We start from the raw sequence: 19554 nt of genomic DNA on the forward strand, positions 1-19554 counted from the left end.
GCCAGGTCCTGCTCTCTGGTGGGCCTGGGGTTCGAGTCTTCCTTGGGGTGCCTTGTGATGGACTGGCGTCCCGTCCTGGGTGTGTCCCCTCCCTCTTCAGCCTTGCACCCTGTTTTGCCGGGTTAGGCTCTGGCTCACCGCGACCCCATTTGGGACAAGCGGTTTCAGCCAGCGTGCGTGTGTGTGTGATTCCATACTTAATAGCCAGCGTACAGTATTTGCTATTTAATGTCAGGTCCTGCAGTGAGGTGCATTATTCTTGGTCAAGACACTGGATGCTTCTATATGCCCTGCAGCAATGGTGTTGTTCCACACTGGTCTGCTTGATGTGTGAGCTCCATGTATATGTGTTCATCTAGTAGACACTTTCGTCAAATTGAAGTACAGGTCCGAGTTAACAAAACACCCATCAGCCACAGTTGTACGGCTTTTGGTACAGACATGTGATTGTCCAAACTCGGCTTGTCTCTCTGATACAGTCGTGTCGCTGGTTCACATCACTCAAGTCGCTGCCTATAGAATTGAGCCTGAGAGGAAACGCAAGCATAATTATGAGAGAATGATGTGATGCAAATTTTTTGAACACTTACAAGTTAGGCCTGATGGGCTTGAGAAACAGGACTTGAGGTCTTCAGTTTCTTTGGTATAACCAGGAACATGGTCTGTAGGGTGCACACCAGCCGCTGTCACCTGAAGTCAATGGTGGATTTGCCAAGTTTGCAGCTTTCCAGGACCGCAGCTTTTGCACCCTTCTTATAAAGATGGATCTGGTGTCTGTCTGAACTCAGACTGCAGTAAATTTAGAGAATTTGGTTTTGCACAAAGCTTGAGAAATGTCAGCTCCGTCAGCACCTTAGATGATCCTCTGTTGCCTCCTGATGCCCCACCGCTGCCTCCTTCCCTTTTAATCACCAGCTTGGGTTGAGTTTTCTTTGGTTTTGTGTGATATTACAGAAAAGAACGTATGTTGCATTTCTCATAAGAAAGTTTAAAAGTTAATATGTTGTGAGGAACAGGTCAAAAAACACCACTTTTCCATTTCCATTCAAGAAACGCACTTTGCCGTGTTGGCAGTTTGGTGCCAGTAACTAGACACTAGATGATGTTACCATGGTAACGGACGTCCAAGTGCTGGCTGCAGGCAACGAGCGTACCATTGGCTGGTTTTGGTGCACGGGGAGACGGCGAGGCTGCTGTGCTGACGTCATCAGAGGTGACGGGTGAGAGAGGGGGCGGGAAGCTGGCTCAATGCAATGGGACAGTGGTGAGTCGAGACTTGACGGAAAGCAGTGGGAGGGTGAATTTGTGGTGGTGGGGGATGGGTGGCAGGGGGCAGGGGCTGGTGAGGAGAGAGGCGGCCAAGCCCACGACCGCACGGATCCCCAGCAGGATTTTGGAAACTGGAGCATCGAGACGGAGTGCTCTCCAGCATACGCCAAAAGTCTTAAATCATAAGAAACAAAGCTGAGCCGGTGGAGCTGTGTGGCCTGGGCTGGGAGAGAAGGTGCGGAGTACAGAACTGCCAAGAGGGAACCATAGAGAGAGAACCGCAGATGCAGAACCGCAGAGAGCGAGTCATAAAGAGAGAACCACAAGGCCTCTTAACAGTGCATCAGTCTTCCAGAGCTGGACATTAACGGTTGTCCGACTGTCCGGAACCAGTAATTTGCTTAAATTTTCATAGATGGAATTGGTCTGGTGCCCGGGCAGGTGGACGTAAAATCAAGGCCAAGTATTTTTCTTTTAATTGATGCAAAGCAATGACTTTCATTATGATAAAGAAAGTGTGACATCACAAATTACACAGTTTGGATTTTCCTGTTTAAATTGTTTTTCTATGGAATTTTTCCTAATTACTTTTTTTTTTTTTTTAAAAAAAGAAAAGCTAAATTTTGAGCCGTTTCTTTATGTTGGATTCTTTTTGTTAGTTTGCTTCCTTGTACGTGATGCCGTTTCCCTCTCTTTCGTTGCAGTGTACAGCAATATCTTAAACTTTAACGTTTACTTTCCATTGTGTTCCAAAACTGGACAGGTATAAAAATTGACGGGACAGTTCAAATGTAAACTCTACCTGTCCTGTGAACAACCAAACACAAAAACATAGATGTCAAGTTCTGTCTTCCCACACACACACACACACACACACAGATGCACAGATGCACAGATAGTCGATGCAACGTGCCAGTAAATTCACTCTTTGGCTTGAGACACAAAGCACGGCGAAGAAGATGGAAGGTGTTCCCTGAGAGGTGGAAGGGATTGGCGATCGGGTCAGTTCCACTCTGATAACATGTACCTGCTGCTCCAGACTCCTCCTGTAGATAATGGTTTTTATCCCCCACAATCACGTGTGGCCCATGCCCGCACAGTGGCCTCCCCGTCGTTAACCAGGACAGAGATGAGACTTGGCAGCAGCAGCTCAAGGTTTCCCATGTGAGGGACGTCTCGTTGAATTACGGAACGAGTGACACCGGCGGCCTCCTGACAGGTGTCACAGAGGCAGAGCACGGAACGGACGATTGATTTTAAGCAGCCCCTCAGTAACGCGTTCCAACAGCCCGGGGACTGAATACACAGCCATCTGTTAATGGGTAACATGACCGCAAGGAGGACTCTGTTCCTCCTTGAGGTCGTTGGCTGTTCATCTGCTCACCAGTGACTGTATGAAGACTGTTAGTGTAAGTGTGCTGTAAACTGTTGCTTGAAATCATTTTTTGTTTGTTATTTAAAATTAAGTGTGTGATGCTGAGTGTTGCATGTTCTGGTGCAAAGAGCCCAACCGCTTTGGTTGTATGGCAAAGGGCGCTTAAGGATTTTCAGTACCGGGGTAAATGCAGAGGCTCACTTTTTGTGTGGGGAAAAATGTTGTTTATTTGAAAAAGCCAAGAAAGTGAGAAACGTTTGTGTCCTTGTGTGCACTGCGAAGGCTGTAAGCCTGGCCGTGTCTCTGCGTAGTACCAGCTACCTGCCAAACGCTGTACTTCGATTAGCACTGATCGAGAGTCTCTTTGTCGTTTGTTTTCTCTGCCTCCCAATCAGGAATGACTGGCAGCTTTGTTTTTTGGTTTGCTCCACCTACCGATTCCCAGCAGCTGTGTCATGTGCTTGTTTTACTTCTAATCAGGAATGATTGACAGCTTTGTTTTCATACGCGCCTCCTGTTGGTTCCAGGCCCCGCAGCAGAGGAAAAGCAGCAGGAGATGATGATGACAGCATGGATGGGACCGAAGCCCCAGAATGCGAGGGTTTTCTGGAAGCGGGTGAGTCTTCCTCCTCCTCACTGTTGGCCCTTCTTTGGGGTGGGTCTAAGGACGGGACATCGGGTGGTTGGATGCGGTCCAGGTTCCAGCACAGATGATTATGGAGAGTTTTCCTGGGGCATTGTGACCAGTTTTCCTCCTCCTTCAACACTCACCGTGACGCCACTCTTCCGCTGCAGCACAGGATAGGGTCCTAAAAGCTCCCATAATGCATTAGTGCCTTGTGTCCCATTGTTCACCTTGGACTCTAAAGGGCTCTGCTCATAGTGTCTGGTGTGCTGAGTAAACCCAGAAGTGTGAGCTCAAAGTTTCCCATTACTGAGATAAACATCAGTTATGAGAGAAGGAACGATGCAGTTCTTTAGTGGAAAATGGTGACCCCCGACATTCCTTTTTTCCGGAAAATTTTTTGTGAATAACTGTGCAACTGAATTAATGTTAACAGTTGGGGATATCGCAAACCTTCTCCAGGGTTTCTTACTGAATGCTACAGGAACATTTACTCACAGATTTGTGTGTGTGTGAATATGTGAGAGCGCAATGGGAAACTAAAACATTTCCTTACAACATCTGGCCTTATACCCTTAGAGCCATATTTTGTTTAACTTGCATGATTAACAAATTCATTTTAGGCCATTAGCTTTAATATGAGCAAATTATGTTTCAGTTTTTTATTTGGTGCGTTGTTATCATTTTTAAAACCAAGCTCTTGAAAAATGCCCTTGAGAAAAAAAAATCTGCCCTGGCATTTCAGAAGGTTACAGCAGTTGATTTCAGGAGTAAAATTTCCAACTACAAGGAGCTGCTGATAAGTTGATTAAGGCATCCAAGGATCTGTGTATTTGCACATAGTGAGCCCCTCCCCTGCTGGGCCCAACCCACCTCCTCAGGCCCCACCCACTCCTGTCAGTGAAGAATTACAGTTACCAGGTGAGACGTTTTAGAAACTGCAACCTGTCTTCTGCTTGTTTCCCTTTGAGACTTCCGTGTTTGACTTGAACAGAATGTGATGTGTTCGGTTCTCTCTCCGTATCCCGTAGAGGAGGAGCAACACGGTTCTCGGTGTCAGCGTAAGCGCTTTGCAGCTGGACTTTAACTCTAATACAAAGCTTCACTTACTTACAAGGTTACATAATCAGGTTTGTTATGATTGGCCCATTTATACAGCCCAGTAATTTTTACTGTATCAGTGCAGGCTAAGTACCTCGATTAACGGTCCTACAGCAGGAGCGAGGATTCCAAACCGTGTTCTTTGGTTGTGAGGGAAGGCCCCTAACCACTACGCCACCTGCAGCTCCTCGGTACAGGAGAAGTGTCTGGTGGAAGCTAGGTAATATTGAAGTGGATCAAGGTTCTGCAGCTGGATATAGGTCCAGTGTCTGGCTCAGGAAGGATCCAGAACCTCTTCCTGTGTTGGTGTTGCTGGGGAACTTGACATGCACGCTGTCTAACATGGTCTCGTTTCCTTGGGCTCACTGACCCAAATGGCTCCTCTCTCCTGACAGAAACAAAGGAACAGCAGGAGGAAGGTGGAGGAGCTGAGCCGGAGGAAGAACCCGGAGAGCCGGCCATGTCGGCGCTCGCACCCTCCCAGAGTGTGGAGCCGGAGGCCTGGGTGGAGCCTGCTGTCTCGGGGGCCAGGGGGAGGTGAGACATCTGCACATAGCTTGTGTGTGTGTGTGTGTGTGTGTGTGTGTGTGTGTGTGTGTGTGATAGAGAGAGAGCAGCAGTACTTGGACCTCTGTGTGTGGGCCAGGCAGGCAGGGGCTGAGCCAGGAATGCTGGGTAACGAGAAGCTGCAAGGCTGATAACTCTCATAATGAGGTTGGTGGGGTCCTGCAGCAGCCTGGCAGCCTGCACATGGAGGGAGAGACTGAGCACAGCATCATGCCCAGGTACCACACGTTGTCATGGAATAACCCACTTGAACAGAGCAACTTTTAATTACCTCTCTTCCATTTTATTTATTTACTTTTTTGCGGCCAATCTTCCCAAATGTGGAGGAGGTATAAACATGGCTGAACTTGTGCACTGGCACAAAAATAAACTGACGTCTAATTAAGGGAGAATAATTTCCCCTGCAGATCTTTTTTCCTGCAAACGTTTCTATTTTGACAGCCATACTTGTACCACGGAGCATTAATAAAATGACCTAGCCGAATCTGCTGGAAGACGTCATGGTTTTAGCAATTTCCTCCTCGTTAAAGGCTTTTGGCCGCATTCACTTTGACAGTTTCAATGTGGCAGAGCTGCTATGTGGAAGCAGACACATTTCTCTGCTCAGTGACGTACTTCTGCCTCTCTTCTTCATAATTTAACACTTCATACTGTATTTATTTATTTATCCGGTGGGTCAGGGCAAGAGAGGAGGATACGAGGGGTTGAAAGCATGATAGCTGTAAGCAAGGATTTCTCTCCCGATCCTGAGAACCCAAGATGAATGGCGATCTATTTGGCAGTGACTGACAGGATGTGGAGGCCCTGCCCACTTCGGACCCCCTGGTGTCGGTGGGGAATTTACCCTCTCTAACTAGGCCAGTGATCACTGAATGCTAGGATCTACGTGTGCAGCTCTGACTTCAGACACTCATGTCTTCAGTGTGTCTGTTTATGTGTGTGTATGTTTGTGTGTTTGCATGTGCGTTTGAGCATGATTGCATCCATGTTTGTGTACCTTCCTAAGCATGTCCATATCCACATGTACAGTGTATGTCCATGTGTCACTCGTAAACATACTTGCTACTTTACAAGAGTGATTGACTGAAGAGACCAGCTGTCCCAGGATATGCTCTTGTGGTGCAGTCATGTGCAGTCTGCATGACAAGCTGCTGCTGGCCTGAACCGCGAGAAGAATTTATTACAGGTTCTCGTTTTATACTTAGCTATCTGATAATGATAAAGTTTCAGGGTATCCAACAGAGTATGGATGTGGAATGGTTGTGTTTAAGGATGAATTTTTAAATAGCATGCACATCCCCCCACACACACATACACACACACAGCCTTAACAGAAAATTATGGAAAGACTTAATGAGAAACGACTTATCCCACTTGGGTTGTTTTGTTTAATTTTTTTCTTCTGTATAGAGATTGTCTTGCAAAGTTTACAAATAGTAAATAGTTTTCCATTTCATCTGTGTTTTTAAATTGACCTTTGAAAACTTGAGTTGTACTGCGTGTTGGACAGTGAGGTGGCCTGGGGGCTCGCTTCCGAGAGGCATTGACGCAGGCAAAAGCGTTAGAAAGGAATCTGCTCGGTTCATGTAGCCCAGCTCGTGAACTGTGACCTCCCCTTAAACCTAGCCAACAGACAGCATGACGGCCCCCTGGCAGGAGCAGCAGCAAATTCTGAAGACGTCATCTGTTTCCCCTGCAGCGAACGATTCTGCGCCTTGTGCCACTGTGGTGGGCGGAGCCTTTTAGGACAGGGGGAGCTCAGGTGCTTCGGACCCACATCGAGACATGTCCCGCAGGCCGTCCCAGACTGGAACGAGAGCCCAGGGAGCGCTGCTCACCACAGTCCTGGACCCGACTTGGAAGAGCACAGACAGGAAGGACCCGCAAGGTAAGGATTCGCATTCTGTACAGTGCCGCTGCGAGGTGCCTCATTTCATGAGCTCGATTGCTTCGAAAGTAGTTCTGGAAGTGTGGAGCTCCGTGGCTTTCGACTGGACCACAGGCACATTCTTATTAACATTAGAAACACCAGTAAAATAATGGCTTGCATCTGGATTCAGACAGTACAGCTGCGCCAAAAGAAAATCTGAACCGTCTATGTTCATTAATAGGTAATTAATCATTGTCTCCTGTGTTTATATAACTGTTTATATTTTTGATGAGCAGATGGAGTTCGCTGGACACATGGTCCACAGAACTTTATGGGTCCAGCTAAGCGGCCCGTTATGCAAAAATGGCAAGAGAAGCTCCAGTTTTGTGGAAAGGCTTTGCAGGTTTCCTGATTAACATGAAGGTGGTAAAGAAAAAGTTGTGCTTTGGTACCTCAAGTACCCATCCTCGGTCCTTTTCTATTTTTGAGTAGCCATCAGTAAGCTTGGCTTGCCGTGACATGATCTTTATGGAGTCCTACTTGATGAAGATGGCACAGAATTTGGGCCTGATTAGATGCAAATCCATCTGAGGTTTCTTTAGGGAGGGTGTTGGGACAGAGACTGGTTTTCCCCTTTCTGGCTAGTGTTTCCTGCTCTCCCACAGGTAAACTCTAAACTGAGGGAGAAAGGACAAGGTCTGGCCAATTGCTGTCGTTGCTCAGAGTGTAATGTCCATAAACACCTGACTTTAATGATTTCTGCGAAGGGAGGTCTCCATTTCTGTCATCCTGCTTCATGAGGTGAAAGCAGGGCTTTAAAACAGCTTCAGACTGAAAAGGAGGAATGAGGAATAAATGTAAGGATGCGAGGGGGTTGCTGTGGCGCAGCGGGTTTGGCCTGTGCCTGCTCCCTGGTGGGTTTGGGGTTCGAGTCCTGCTTGGGGTGTCTTGCGACACACTGGCGTCCTATCCTGGGTGTGTCCCCTCCCCTTCCAGCCTTCCCCCCTGTGTTGCTGGGTTAGGCTCCGGTTCGCCACGACCCCCGCTTGGGAGGAGCGGTTTCAGACAACGTGTGTGTGTGTGTGTGTGTGTAAGAATATGAGAGTTACTTTCCCTTACCTTTTTGGTCAACAAAATACATGAAAACTGTAGTAGTTGTTGAGCTTTATGACTTAATATAAATAATCAGGTGGGTGCTGATGAGTGTGAGACGCACATGATTGCACTTGGTGGTGAGAAGATTCTTAGAAATTGTTTAGAGAATGTAAGAAAATGAGTAAATGGCCAGTCTGCGTGTGTGTTTTTTGGTGGCTGAGCTGCTGGTGCCCCAATTGGCGCAGATGTGACACGTGAAAGTTGTCAGGAGCACTCGCATCAGGAACTTAGCCTCAGGCTGTTTGGACGGCTGCCTAATTTGTGTCGGCTCTGACAAGCCAATCAGGGTTTCCCCCCGGGGGTCTGGTGACGTAACAGACGGGGAGCGTGTTGCTGGCGTTAGGCCAAGCTGCCCAGGTCTGTTGCGCTGGAGCCATGCGATTGGTCAGTAGAGCTGGACTGGTGCCGGCCGTAGAAAGAAAGTCTATAAATGAACTCAACAACAACCAAAACAGAAGGGAGGGCAGTGCAGTCCGTATTTAAGGTGGACAGTGCCAAGGTTGACCGCCTGTGACCATTCTACAAGGCCACTTTTAAGGTAGACCATGTTAAGGCTTGCTTCTTGTGAACAAAATACCAGATGACATTTCGCATAGACTGGATTTAGGTTTGCTTTTTGCAATTACGCGATCAGGGGGTTTTTAAGGTGAAACATGTTAAGGCTGACTGCCTGTGGCCGATCTACCAGGTCACATTTAAGGTGGTCTCTGTTGAAGCTGGCTGTTGATGACCAAAATGCCAGACAACATTTAAGGTGGACTGTGTAAGCTTTCTGTGACCAGAATACCAGGTGACATTTAACATAGACAGTGTTATGGTTTACTTTCTGACTACCAGCTGACATTTTAAGGTGGTCAATATTAAGGCTGACCACCTGTGACCACAAAATCAGGTGACATTTAGGATGGGCCATTTTACAGCTGGCTGCCTGTGAACAAACTAAAAAGTGACATTTAAGGTGGAGGCTGACGACAATGATGCCTGTGATGATACTTCACCATCCTGTAGATATGGTAGGCATGGGGATATGTACAGTGGTGCTGTAAGTAGCCCTGATGTTTCACACTACCTCAATGGTGCAAGAACACGTGGGTTCGAACCCCACTCAGTCTGCGTAGAGTTTGCATGAGTTTCCTCTGGGTGCTCTGCTTTCGTACTACAGTCCAAAGACATGATTTCAAGTGAAATGGTGATACCAAATTGGATTGTGTGTGTGTGTGTGTGTGTGTGTTCAGCTAGTCTATAGGTGAGTGACTCATATTTAGTATATCTCGAATCTAGTATCGCTACACCCCCACCAGACTGCTACGCTCCTTTATGTCTGCCTGTTCAGTGGCCCCATACACGAAAGGTCCAAAATCATAACCACAAAGGTTTTCGGTTCTAGCTCTGATGTTTTGGAATGACCTCCCTCTGTCACTCAGAGCTGCTAAATCTCTCTCTACATTTAAAAAGGGTCACAAAACTCACCTCTTTTAAGCTCACTTCTCCCCGATCTCTTAAGCGCATGATAAACTTGTACATGTTTATGTTTTGTGATTAGAATTGTAGAATAGTGGGTACCTTTATGCAGCTACTCGTGTGAAGTATACTGGTTCTTATGGTGGACTGTAACAAATTAACTATAGAATCATGTGATGTAATGCACTCTTTGTATTTTTTCTCTGAGATGCGCATTGCTCTGGAGAGAAGCACCTGCTAAATGAATAAATGTAAATGTCAAATTTTCTGGGTTTCATCTTAACATGTCTCATGTTAATTTAACGTGGACCAATGGGCAGACGTTAGGTGGAGCAGTCTTTCAGTGCTGAGGGTGGAGAATTTGAGGTAGTTCCACCGTCAGATCCAGCACTGGAGTTGGTGGACGGTGGGTTTGCTGTTCCTCTGCCGGCTCAGAACGCTCTGGTCTGACCTCGTTAGAGATGTGTTATATGACAGACTGAACACATTTTTCTCCGACTAATAGCTGACGCACGCATCCTCTGTGTCCGAGATGGCTTTTGGCAGATGTGTCATGTGATGACTTACATTACGAGCCCCTAATTTGAAGATGAAAGAGATGAATGGAGGTTTGCGTATGATGACATAACCATATTCTTGTCATGACCCCTGTTTTCCGGTCATTTCACTTTATCCTAACATTACTCGTCTTGTGAATGGTACATTTATTCTGTGTTCTGGGGAACACAATGGCTAGGTGGGTAGTGCTGGTCCCTTCACCCCTCCTGAGCTGTGGGTCCAGATGTAGGATCGAATCCGCCTGAGTCTGTGTGGAATTTCATCCGGGTAGTCTGGTTTCCTCCCACAGTCCAAAGACACGTTTCAGGGGGACTTGGGTCTGTTTGTCTGAGTGTGAACGAATGATTGCTTTATTGTTCTGTGATGACTGGATTATCAGAGGACTCAATCAGGATCTCTGAGACTCGGCCACTCAGCCCCTTCCTCTTCTTTCTACATCCCCCAACTCGCCTCACCCAACAGTGGAGCCCCGTTCTGCCCAACGGAGGAGCCCTCCAATAGGTTCTGGGACGAGTTGGGCCAGGTGGGACTCCCAAATGACATCGATGTCCACTCCCTCTTCGACGAAGCAGGTGAGACAAAAGCCAGAGCAGAGTGTTTTGTAAGATTGTGGGAGCCTCACTCTGAAAGCCAGGAAATACCCTGTTCACATCCCACCTCCTGCTGTAGTACCCTTGATCAAGATACTTTCCCCAAACTGATACCCTGAAAATTACCCTACTGTATAAATAAGTAAATCAGTGCAACTAACTAAACAGTGCAATCACTTTGAGGAAAAGAATCCCCTAAAGTCATATATGCAAATAAATGAGTAAAGGAAGAGGTCAGTAACAAGTGGCCTGTTGCCAACCTTTGACCTCTTGTTTTCTGTGCTCATCGGGATCGCAGGGTACTTCTACGTCCATGAGCGCTGTGCGGTGTGGTCGCACGGTGTGTCCCGAGGAGAGGACCAATCACTGCTGAACGTGGACCGAGCCATCCACTCAGGGAGCACAGCGGTGAGTATACTCCGCCTCCGTGGTTCTCATTGGCTGCCTTGGCTGCTTTTCATTGTTTATAACTATAGATTCTGTGCAGCAGCTTTCCCACTTATAGATTGCTCTCTTCTTTTTTTTATATAAAACAGCGTTAGTACGTGCTTGACATGCCCACGTTGTGTGTAACTCTCATCTTTCCTTTCATGACTCCATCTGCGAAGATGTGATTGTACATTGCGACTGGCACCTTAAAAGATATGCTGTTAAAAAGAAGAAAAAGTCACTGCCATAAAAGCTTGTGTCTATGTATTTGTCATTTTTTGATAGAACCTAAACTAAGAGAATAGACACGAATGCCTCTGTTATATTTGAACCCAGCATTAATAATTGCACCTGATTAAATAAGTTTTGTGTTTCCTTGGTGGGGCTAAGAATCAGAGAGGCCCTGCAGGCTTCTCTGATCTGAGGATGTTTTTCATTAGCGGTAAAAAGACCGCCATTACAGTCTCTCTGGTTTAATCTTACAAATTGGATGGAATGGGGCCACACTGGGGGGCAGCTGGGATCAGCTGCCCTTTGCTTTATGAGAAAGAGGACAGCGAGTACAGAATTTGGAGGGTGTCTTTTTTTTTTTTTATAAACCTAAATGTTACCTGCTTTCTTGGGGACCGACTGTTAGGTACACGGTATCGGCGAAGATAAGCTGCCGACCTTTTGCAAATATAAAACAACCACTGCACCTTGATATAACAAATATTAAGATGTACGAAGTCTGAATAGATTCCCTGAGGCCCGTTGCCATAGTGATGGGATGGTCCCAAGTGGTGGGTGCTCCTGTCTGTTCTTGGCAATGCCTACGCAGGTACCTGAGTCTAGTGCAGCAACCACCCCAGACAGGGGGCGCTGTTGTGGGTTGCGGCTGGAAAAGGTCAGGCCTGGCATCGCAGTTTACTCAGCCGTGAGACGCAAAGGTCATGGCCGCCTGCTCGGCCGCCCTGGAGGGCAGCCTCCCCCCACCCCTGGTGGTGTATGAGCCCATGGTTTGTAGCTCGTGGCCCGTGAAGCAATTGGCAGGTCACTCGTTTGGCCCTGAGCCAAATGCCAGGTCCGCTTTAATGTGCACTTCTGCCCCCCATAAGCCTGATTTTGAGTGTGTGTGTGTGAGAGAGAGAGAGAGAGCGAGCGAGAGTGTGTATTTATGTTTGTTTGTTTGTTTGTTTGCAAGTTTGAGGTCTGGACTGGGGCCCAGACTTGTCAGGGAGGTCATTTGGATGGTTATGTTTCCATTTCCTATCCTGCTTTCAGTTGAATATTTCATCCCAACAGGTGCCATTGATTGCCCGAGGTCGGAAAATAAGCAAGCGGTGAGCGAGAGGAATGGCAAACACAGCGCAGTGCTGCGGTCGGGCAGCACAGTTTAAAGAAACAGCACAGCCTAAAGTGGCACGCATTTCTGGCATTCACTTTCAGCGCTGTGGGGGGAATGGCCTCTTCTCTCCCACGTTCACGGCGATAGGTTTGGCGATAGCGGTTCAGTGTGCGCACCAGGCAGCCGGCCGAGGTCTCCTCCTGCTGTTGCACTGTTGACAGACAGCCCTCTTTCCTGTTTCGTCGGGCTGTGTTGCTGCGCCGTCTTACAGTAGTAGTGTCATAGACACACAGCGGCGAAAAGCTTTCTGCACCCAGCAGTTCCAGCTCCAACTGCTGAATCACAGTGAGCTTCGTGGTAATGAACCAGGCCTTAAACTTATTATTTGCCCTCTTCCCCACTTTTTTTAATGCTTTATTTTTTTACTTTATATATTTATGTATATGCAGCAAGGTCTGGAATCATGAGAAATCACAAACACTTCTGTTTTCATTTATACAAAGAGCATTGGATATCTGTGGCTGAGATTGCCTCGGGTCTTTCAGTGTCCAAGAAGTGGAGCCAGAATCTTTCTTTTTTCTTTCTTTTTTCCCCCTTTTTACTTCTTCCTTTCCCTCTTCTGCCCTCAGCACTGTGCATACTGTAAACGCCTTGGAGCTACCGTCAAGTGCTGTGAGGAGACGTGCCATCGCTCGTACCATTACCCGTGTGCGGCCGCCGCAGGGACGTTCCAGGACATCCGAAGCCACGTTCTCCTTTGCCCCTCCCACATCCAGCAGGCTGTCAACAGATGTGAGTGATGCACTTTGATGGGGTTCCCTTTTGCCTCAAGGCATTGATCAGTGAACATACTCAATTACTTATTTATACACGATATTAAAGGTGGCGCAGTGGTAAGAGCTGCTGCCTTCCGCCTCGGTGAGCCAGGTTTGAATCCAACCTCCTGCTGTAGTGCCCTTGCTTAAGGTCCTTATACTGTTAATACAGTAAAAATTATCCTGCTGTATAAAATGGTGAGTCACTGTAAGTAGCTTAACATTGTAATTTGGTTTAGAGTAAAACATCAGCAGTATTAAAAAAAAAATATATATATATATATATATATATTAAATATACATTGTTAATAAATTAATTTTGATAAATCGACATGTATCGAATTCGGTGTTACTCAAGGATACTAAAAATTACCCGATAGATAAATAATTGTTAGTAGTTTAGTGTACAAATGTTGTAAGATATCTTGGACAAAGGGTCAGATAAATAAAAATAACAACATCCATTATCCCTTCATTGGCGTTTGTTGACCATACCAGTAGAATGAGTTATTCGGTTATTTGTCGGCGCCGCGAGCCATCAGTGACCGCGATTTGCAGACTGTGCTGTGTCACCCCGTGCAGCCGCAGAGCAGGCAAGCTGTGCCGTGTGCGACAGCCCTGGTGACCTCCTGGACCAGCTGTTCTGCACCAGCTGCGGGCAGCACTACCACGGTCTCTGCCTGGACATAGCCCCCATGCCGCTTAAGAGGGCCGGCTGGCAGTGCCCCGAGTGCAAGGTGTGCCAGACCTGCAAGTGAGTGTCTCGCCTTCACACCCTCTCCACCAATCAGAAGCCAGTGTATCATATCTGTGCAGTGGCAGGAGTGTATGGTGGTATATTCTTGAGACACAGCAGCAGAGTACCTGAAAAGTGCTCAGGTAGTACAGGTTAGAACTCACCTGGTAGCCTCAGGGCCTGGGTTCAAATGCCCACTCCTGCTGTAGGACCCTTGATCAGTACCCTGAAGTGATGGAGTAAAAATTCATTTTTGTTTATAAACAGGTAAATCACTAGAATGTTTCTTAGCTTTGGACAAAGGCACCCAATAATAATGAATTGCTTGCTGTCTTCACCTGTGTGGCTGCATTTTAGGATTCAGCAGTTTTGTAGAGCAAGAAGAAATCACTGAAGGATAACAACATGGCCAGGCAACCAAAGAATTTAGCTCCATTGGGGTTCTTTATTTTTTGTTATCGAACAAACTCCCTAGTCGTAAAGGTCTAACGGAAATACAGCGTTCTGCCAAGCTGCTTTGCATTAATGTCTGTGCAGGAGGCAAGCGGGGGAGGGGGATCTGAAACCAGTTTTGAGATGACTAAGGGTTAATCATCTGCAGAGCAGAATGGTGCCTGTGGCAAAGCTCTGGGTGTGGTTTCTCACTGGCACAGCTTGTTACCGCCAAGGCCTCCGCTGGAGCTGGGTTCTGCTTGCTGGACCCATTCTCCTCCATACTTCTCGCTCAAACCCGTACGTTTCACTTTCTGTTAGTGGGGTGGAGATGTGAAAAACCTGCGGTCTTCTACACCACAGGAGAATAGCGTGTCAGGTATGGGGGCGGTGGCAGCATTTGCCCCGGAGTGGACCAGATTGCACTGGGCAGGGAGCGTTCTCAGTGGAGAAGGAGGAGGGAAGGAGACGGTCCATGTGGGGTCACCCCAAGTACGTCCACAGGATCATTCATTACTTATAGTTCCCTGGGTCCTGTTTCCAAACATCAGGCTGAAAACATCTCAGAATTTACTTGCATGCACAGTACAATTGTTTACGGGGATGTGTGTGAACATATCAGAGTAATATAAGCACAGAAGTGCAAAGAGCAGAAAGACTAAATATAAGTAAAATAGATGTGATTGGTGACAAATAAATGTTACCTTAGGGTATACACTGTACTATGTTTTATATATATAAAGAAATGCATTTTGCTGGTTTAATACCAGCAAAATATATTTTGCAACGGTCGGTAGTGTAGTGGTTACAGCTAATGCCTTTGGCTCTAGAGGTCATAGGTTCGATCCCCACCTCTGGCTGTAGTACCCTTGAGCAAGGTACTTACCCTAAATTGTTCCAAAATTACTCAACTGTATGAATGGGTAAATAATTGTAACCCTAACATTGTAAGTGGCTTTTGAGAGAAGCATGAGCTCAATGAATAAATTTAATACAGAATATGCAGAAGAACAGAGGCAAAGCTTCGTGTAAAGTTCAGAAGTCTACGTCCATGGCAGAGCTGCTGGTTTGCACTTTGCACAGAAGAATTTTGTCTTGGTCGTCTTGCCAGATGCTGGTTGATTCATCACTGTATGTTAAACTGTCTGTTTCAGAAACCCAGGAGAGGACAGTAAAATGCTTGTGTGCGACATGTGTGACAAAGGATATCACACTTTCTGCCTGCAGCCAGTGATGGATTCTATCCCCACCAATGGCTGGAGGTGTAAGGTAAGGGCAAAGACAGCCAGGTGTGCAGCAGTGCAGGGTTTCCCTCCAGAAGATGTGTATTCTTGCAGTATTTCACTGTGACTGGACATCTCTCTCCTTCTCATTCCTCCCGTATTAATCAGTGCATCCTTTTTATTGTTTTTGGCAATGACATTTTTCAGGATCCCTGTCCATTGTTCGACCTTTTATAGTAAAGTTTGCATTTACATTTACATATATTCACTTTGACACACTTTTTTCTCTAAAGTGACATGCTGCTCACAGTCAATAAAAGTTCATCAAAAACAGATGAAGAGCTTTAAACACAGACAGAGGACAGAGAATTTTCAGTGCACAGCTTTTTTGTCCGAGTTCACATCGCTTACTGAGAACTGACAGATTTGATATTGGGCCTAGGATGGCAGCTTGTGGTCTTGAGTAGAGATAGCGTGGATCTATACAGTCCAAAATCCAGATCAGTATTCAGGACAATTTCCAGCCGAATCAATAAAGTTTTTTACATCTATCTGTGTGTCTTAACAGCTGGACATTTAAGAGCAAATCTTTTCTGTCTTATATCTTATTCTTTCCATTCTTTTTTATTGCAAAATTAACAGGAAGATCTGTAATAATGTGGTTGTGCCATTTTCCACGAGCATGCGACAGTTCTCGTGCTTCTGTGTATTTGCGGCAGAATGTCGCCGTTGAAAGCTGATGTTCATAAATGACAGCAGCCCCGTTCCCTCATTCCCCAGAACTGCAGGGTGTGTGTGCAGTGTGGCACACGGACCAGCTCCCAGTGGCATCACAACAGCCTTCTTTGTGACGGCTGCTACCAGCAGCAGGACCCCGTCACCGGCTGCTACCTGTGCGGCAATGCCATAAACCCAGAGATCCATAAGGACCTGCTCTCCTGCCACCTGTGCAAAAGGTACTGAGCATTTGGAAGAACTCTGTGCCGCAAGCCTGCACCTGCACTGGCGCAGCAGAGACTTTCTGGTACCTTCCATGTAATTCCCATAGCGGACAGATCCAATTATCTGTGTGCAATCATTTAATGAGGGGGGTCGAGTGTAATCAGAAAGTGAACTGAAGCTTTTCCCCAATGTTTGATTTGATCTTCATGTGCATTGATGAAGTTTCCTCCTTCTTTGATGACTTAGCCGAGTTATCTCGCTCTGAGCCACTGCAGTGAGGGTGATTTGCATCACGCCACTCAGTAAACGGATGATGTTTTTTCAGGTCTTTTTTCCCCAAGAGCAGTACTTTAGGAATTAGGAACTATAGGACCATTTTTTCCCTCTTCTCTCGTGTGGCTAGCGTCATGTTATCTGCTCTGTGTGACTTCCTTTGTTTTGACAGCCTGGCATTTCTGCACTAATGTCAGCGTTACAGACGGATTGCCTCTGAAAAGGGCATGGGGGGGCTCCAGATTTCCCAATCTGCCACGCACCTTTGTGCCATCAACAGGCCTTAGCCGTAGCTCTAGTTGCTCGTTGGGGTTCTTCTCAGTGTTGGGTGCGGTACTTCCGTGAGTCCCATTTAATGAAAAATCACATTATATAGGCTCGTGGTCTGTTCACAGAAAACATGCACATCATCAGCTGGGATGCTCTTAGAAATCCCTCAAGTGTTTAATAGGACTTGTAGAAGTTCTGCCACATGGTGGCACAGGGTCAAGGAGGCAGATTTTTTCTGTAATAAGCAAAATACAAGAATAATGTCAAGTAGACAACGATTTCCGCACCTGAAAAAATACATCCATTAATTTCTCTCAACACAAATTTCAACTTTCTTATACCCACAGCAGTACTCCTCAGTACACCTGCATGTTTCAAACACTGAAAATTATCATTTAAAAAATTTTACATAACATACAAACAATGACAGTTGTAATTAAAAAAACAACTCATGCCGCATTAAAAAGAGGCAGCTGGAAGCATAGTGGTTAGATCCTCTGGACCCAAAGGTCACGGGTTTTACATTTATTCATTTAGCTGACATTTTTCTCCAAAGTAATTTACAGTGTTAAGGTTACAGTCATTTACCCATTTATACAGCTGGGTAGTTTTACTGAAATAAGTTTAGGGTAAATACCTTGCTCAGTGGTACTACAGCCAGAGGTGGGGATCAAACCTGCAGTCTTTGGATCTAAGGGGAACCAGTCTAACCACTACACTACCAGGTACCCTCGTAAGGTTTGAATTCCTTCAGCCTCATGTCATATCACATAGGGGAGCAATGATGGATGGGAAACACATCATCACTGAGATGCTGCACACAAATCTTGTGAGTGTTCAGTAGGACCTGTGGAAATTCTGCCCATAAGATGGAGGCTCGGGGTTCCGGAGGCAGTTAAGTGAGCGATCCTGTTTGCTCCCTGTCTAGGTGGCTCCATCTGGAGTGTGAGCAGCCAGCCGACGGAGATGCGGAGGCCCAGTCGCGCGAGGAGCACGTCTGTGCTGAGTGCAAACAGACGGAGCTGGAGACAGTTCAAGCAGTTGCGGGTGAAGCCCTCGAGGTGCCGAGGCCTGTTGCAGAGCCAGCGCCAGGTAGGTCTACGCTGCAGCTCCTGTTTGAGTACTTTATCAGTTAATCGGTTTGTGTCGATGCCGTCCGTCAGGCGGACATTATCGGCGCTCACCCCGATAGCCCTGTGTTTGCTCAGCAAATTGCATTGAGGATGAAAGAGACCCGTACGCCGTCTCAGCGAAGAGATAGCGGCGCCGAGACAAAGACCCCGTCGCGTCACGTTCCTTGCGCGGAGCATTACTGCGGTCCAGCTAATCTCAAGCAGATAACCGGAGCGGGAAACAAACGTAAAACTGGGACAGGCAAAGTCGTGGCGTGGAATGCGTGAAATGTCAGGCCTCGCGCGTCGCTTCCTTTGGGTTGTTTTCATACACCCATTCATCTCATTCTCATTTCCCGCTTGGCAGCCAGGAGCCGCCCTGCCGCCAGAGCCAACTGTAGTAACGACCTTCTTGGACTTTCCCCTTCGCTCTCTCTGTTGCGTTTGGAAACCGTTCTGCAGCGTGTTGAATAAATGTTCCGTATGAGTTCTTGGCCATGCTGCAGGGGTCACCAGGAAACATGAGAGCTTTTGGACCTCGATAGGACTTGACATTATCGGTTCCCTCACTGTCCAGGACAGGGAAATTGCCCTTAGTCTTCCTGGAAGGGAAGGTAGAATTGTTTTGATAGCTGTCTGGTGCACTGAAGGGCTATACCTTGAAGCAGAATATTAAGATATTTATTGCAAAACAACTAGTGATTGCATCATTGCATTTTCATCTTTTTTTGCTAGAAAGCACCAAAATTTGACAAAAATCAACCAAAATATACTTTGGGTGATTTCCTGATGTTGGAGAATTTTTGTGAGTGCTCTTCCTTCACATGACACTGTGACTAGGTCACTTTTTGTTGAAATTTACAAGGATATTGTAAATTTACACGCGTTCTTATTTTTGTCTTCCCATATGTTCTGAAATTGTACAGCTGTAACATTTGATGGGGCAGGTGAAATGCTTGGGACTTGCATGGCTGTGGAAAGTGTGTGGACCAGCTCGGGTTCCGTGTGCAACTCACCGTAATCTCTTCTCGAGGTTCTCCTGGCATTGCTTCCCGAGGCACGTTACATTTTTTAGCTTTTGCAGACAAAGAAGTTTTGGCCTAAGGATGATCCCAAGTCAGGAGCGATTATTCACAGTGTTGAGTGCGCAGCGTCAAGTGCTGATTCGAATGTGGACTCGCTTCCCGCAATGAGAGGAGTCTGAAGTTGGGCTCGTGTCTCTTGGAGCCCCTTTGGCAAACAGCAGTCCGTTTCAGCGCCCTCCATCCCACGGGTCATAATCGTGCATCTGATTCGCAACTTAACTCTCATTTAAGAAGTTGGTTTGCTTTCATTTTGACCATGAGAAATGCTTCCCGGGGTTTGGATGGAGACCAGAGCGCTCTCTGCATTTCCAAAATGCCTCGCAAGAAATAATGCATCTG

The 19554-nt window shown here is 46.7% G+C and overlaps 1 protein-coding gene across 1 annotated transcript in view; it reads left to right on the plus strand.

Moving 5' to 3' along the window:
* The window catches only part of LOC108937588 (histone-lysine N-methyltransferase 2C-like), an 80868-nt gene that overhangs the window by 14395 nt on the left and 46919 nt on the right, over positions 1 to 19554 (plus strand). Inside the window, exons 3-12 of the mRNA XM_029253801.1 lie at positions 3172 to 3260; positions 4766 to 4907; positions 6637 to 6825; positions 10444 to 10553; positions 10870 to 10979; positions 12957 to 13119; positions 13725 to 13896; positions 15465 to 15579; positions 16314 to 16489; positions 17947 to 18110. Coding sequence (XP_029109634.1) covers positions 3172 to 3260; positions 4766 to 4907; positions 6637 to 6825; positions 10444 to 10553; positions 10870 to 10979; positions 12957 to 13119; positions 13725 to 13896; positions 15465 to 15579; positions 16314 to 16489; positions 17947 to 18110 — 1430 coding nt within the window. The remainder of the gene's footprint in view (positions 1 to 3171; positions 3261 to 4765; positions 4908 to 6636; positions 6826 to 10443; positions 10554 to 10869; positions 10980 to 12956; positions 13120 to 13724; positions 13897 to 15464; positions 15580 to 16313; positions 16490 to 17946; positions 18111 to 19554) is intronic.

This window comes from Scleropages formosus, chromosome 7 (genome assembly GCF_900964775.1).
Source record: "Scleropages formosus chromosome 7, fSclFor1.1, whole genome shotgun sequence".
Taxonomy (NCBI): domain Eukaryota; kingdom Metazoa; phylum Chordata; class Actinopteri; order Osteoglossiformes; family Osteoglossidae; genus Scleropages; species Scleropages formosus.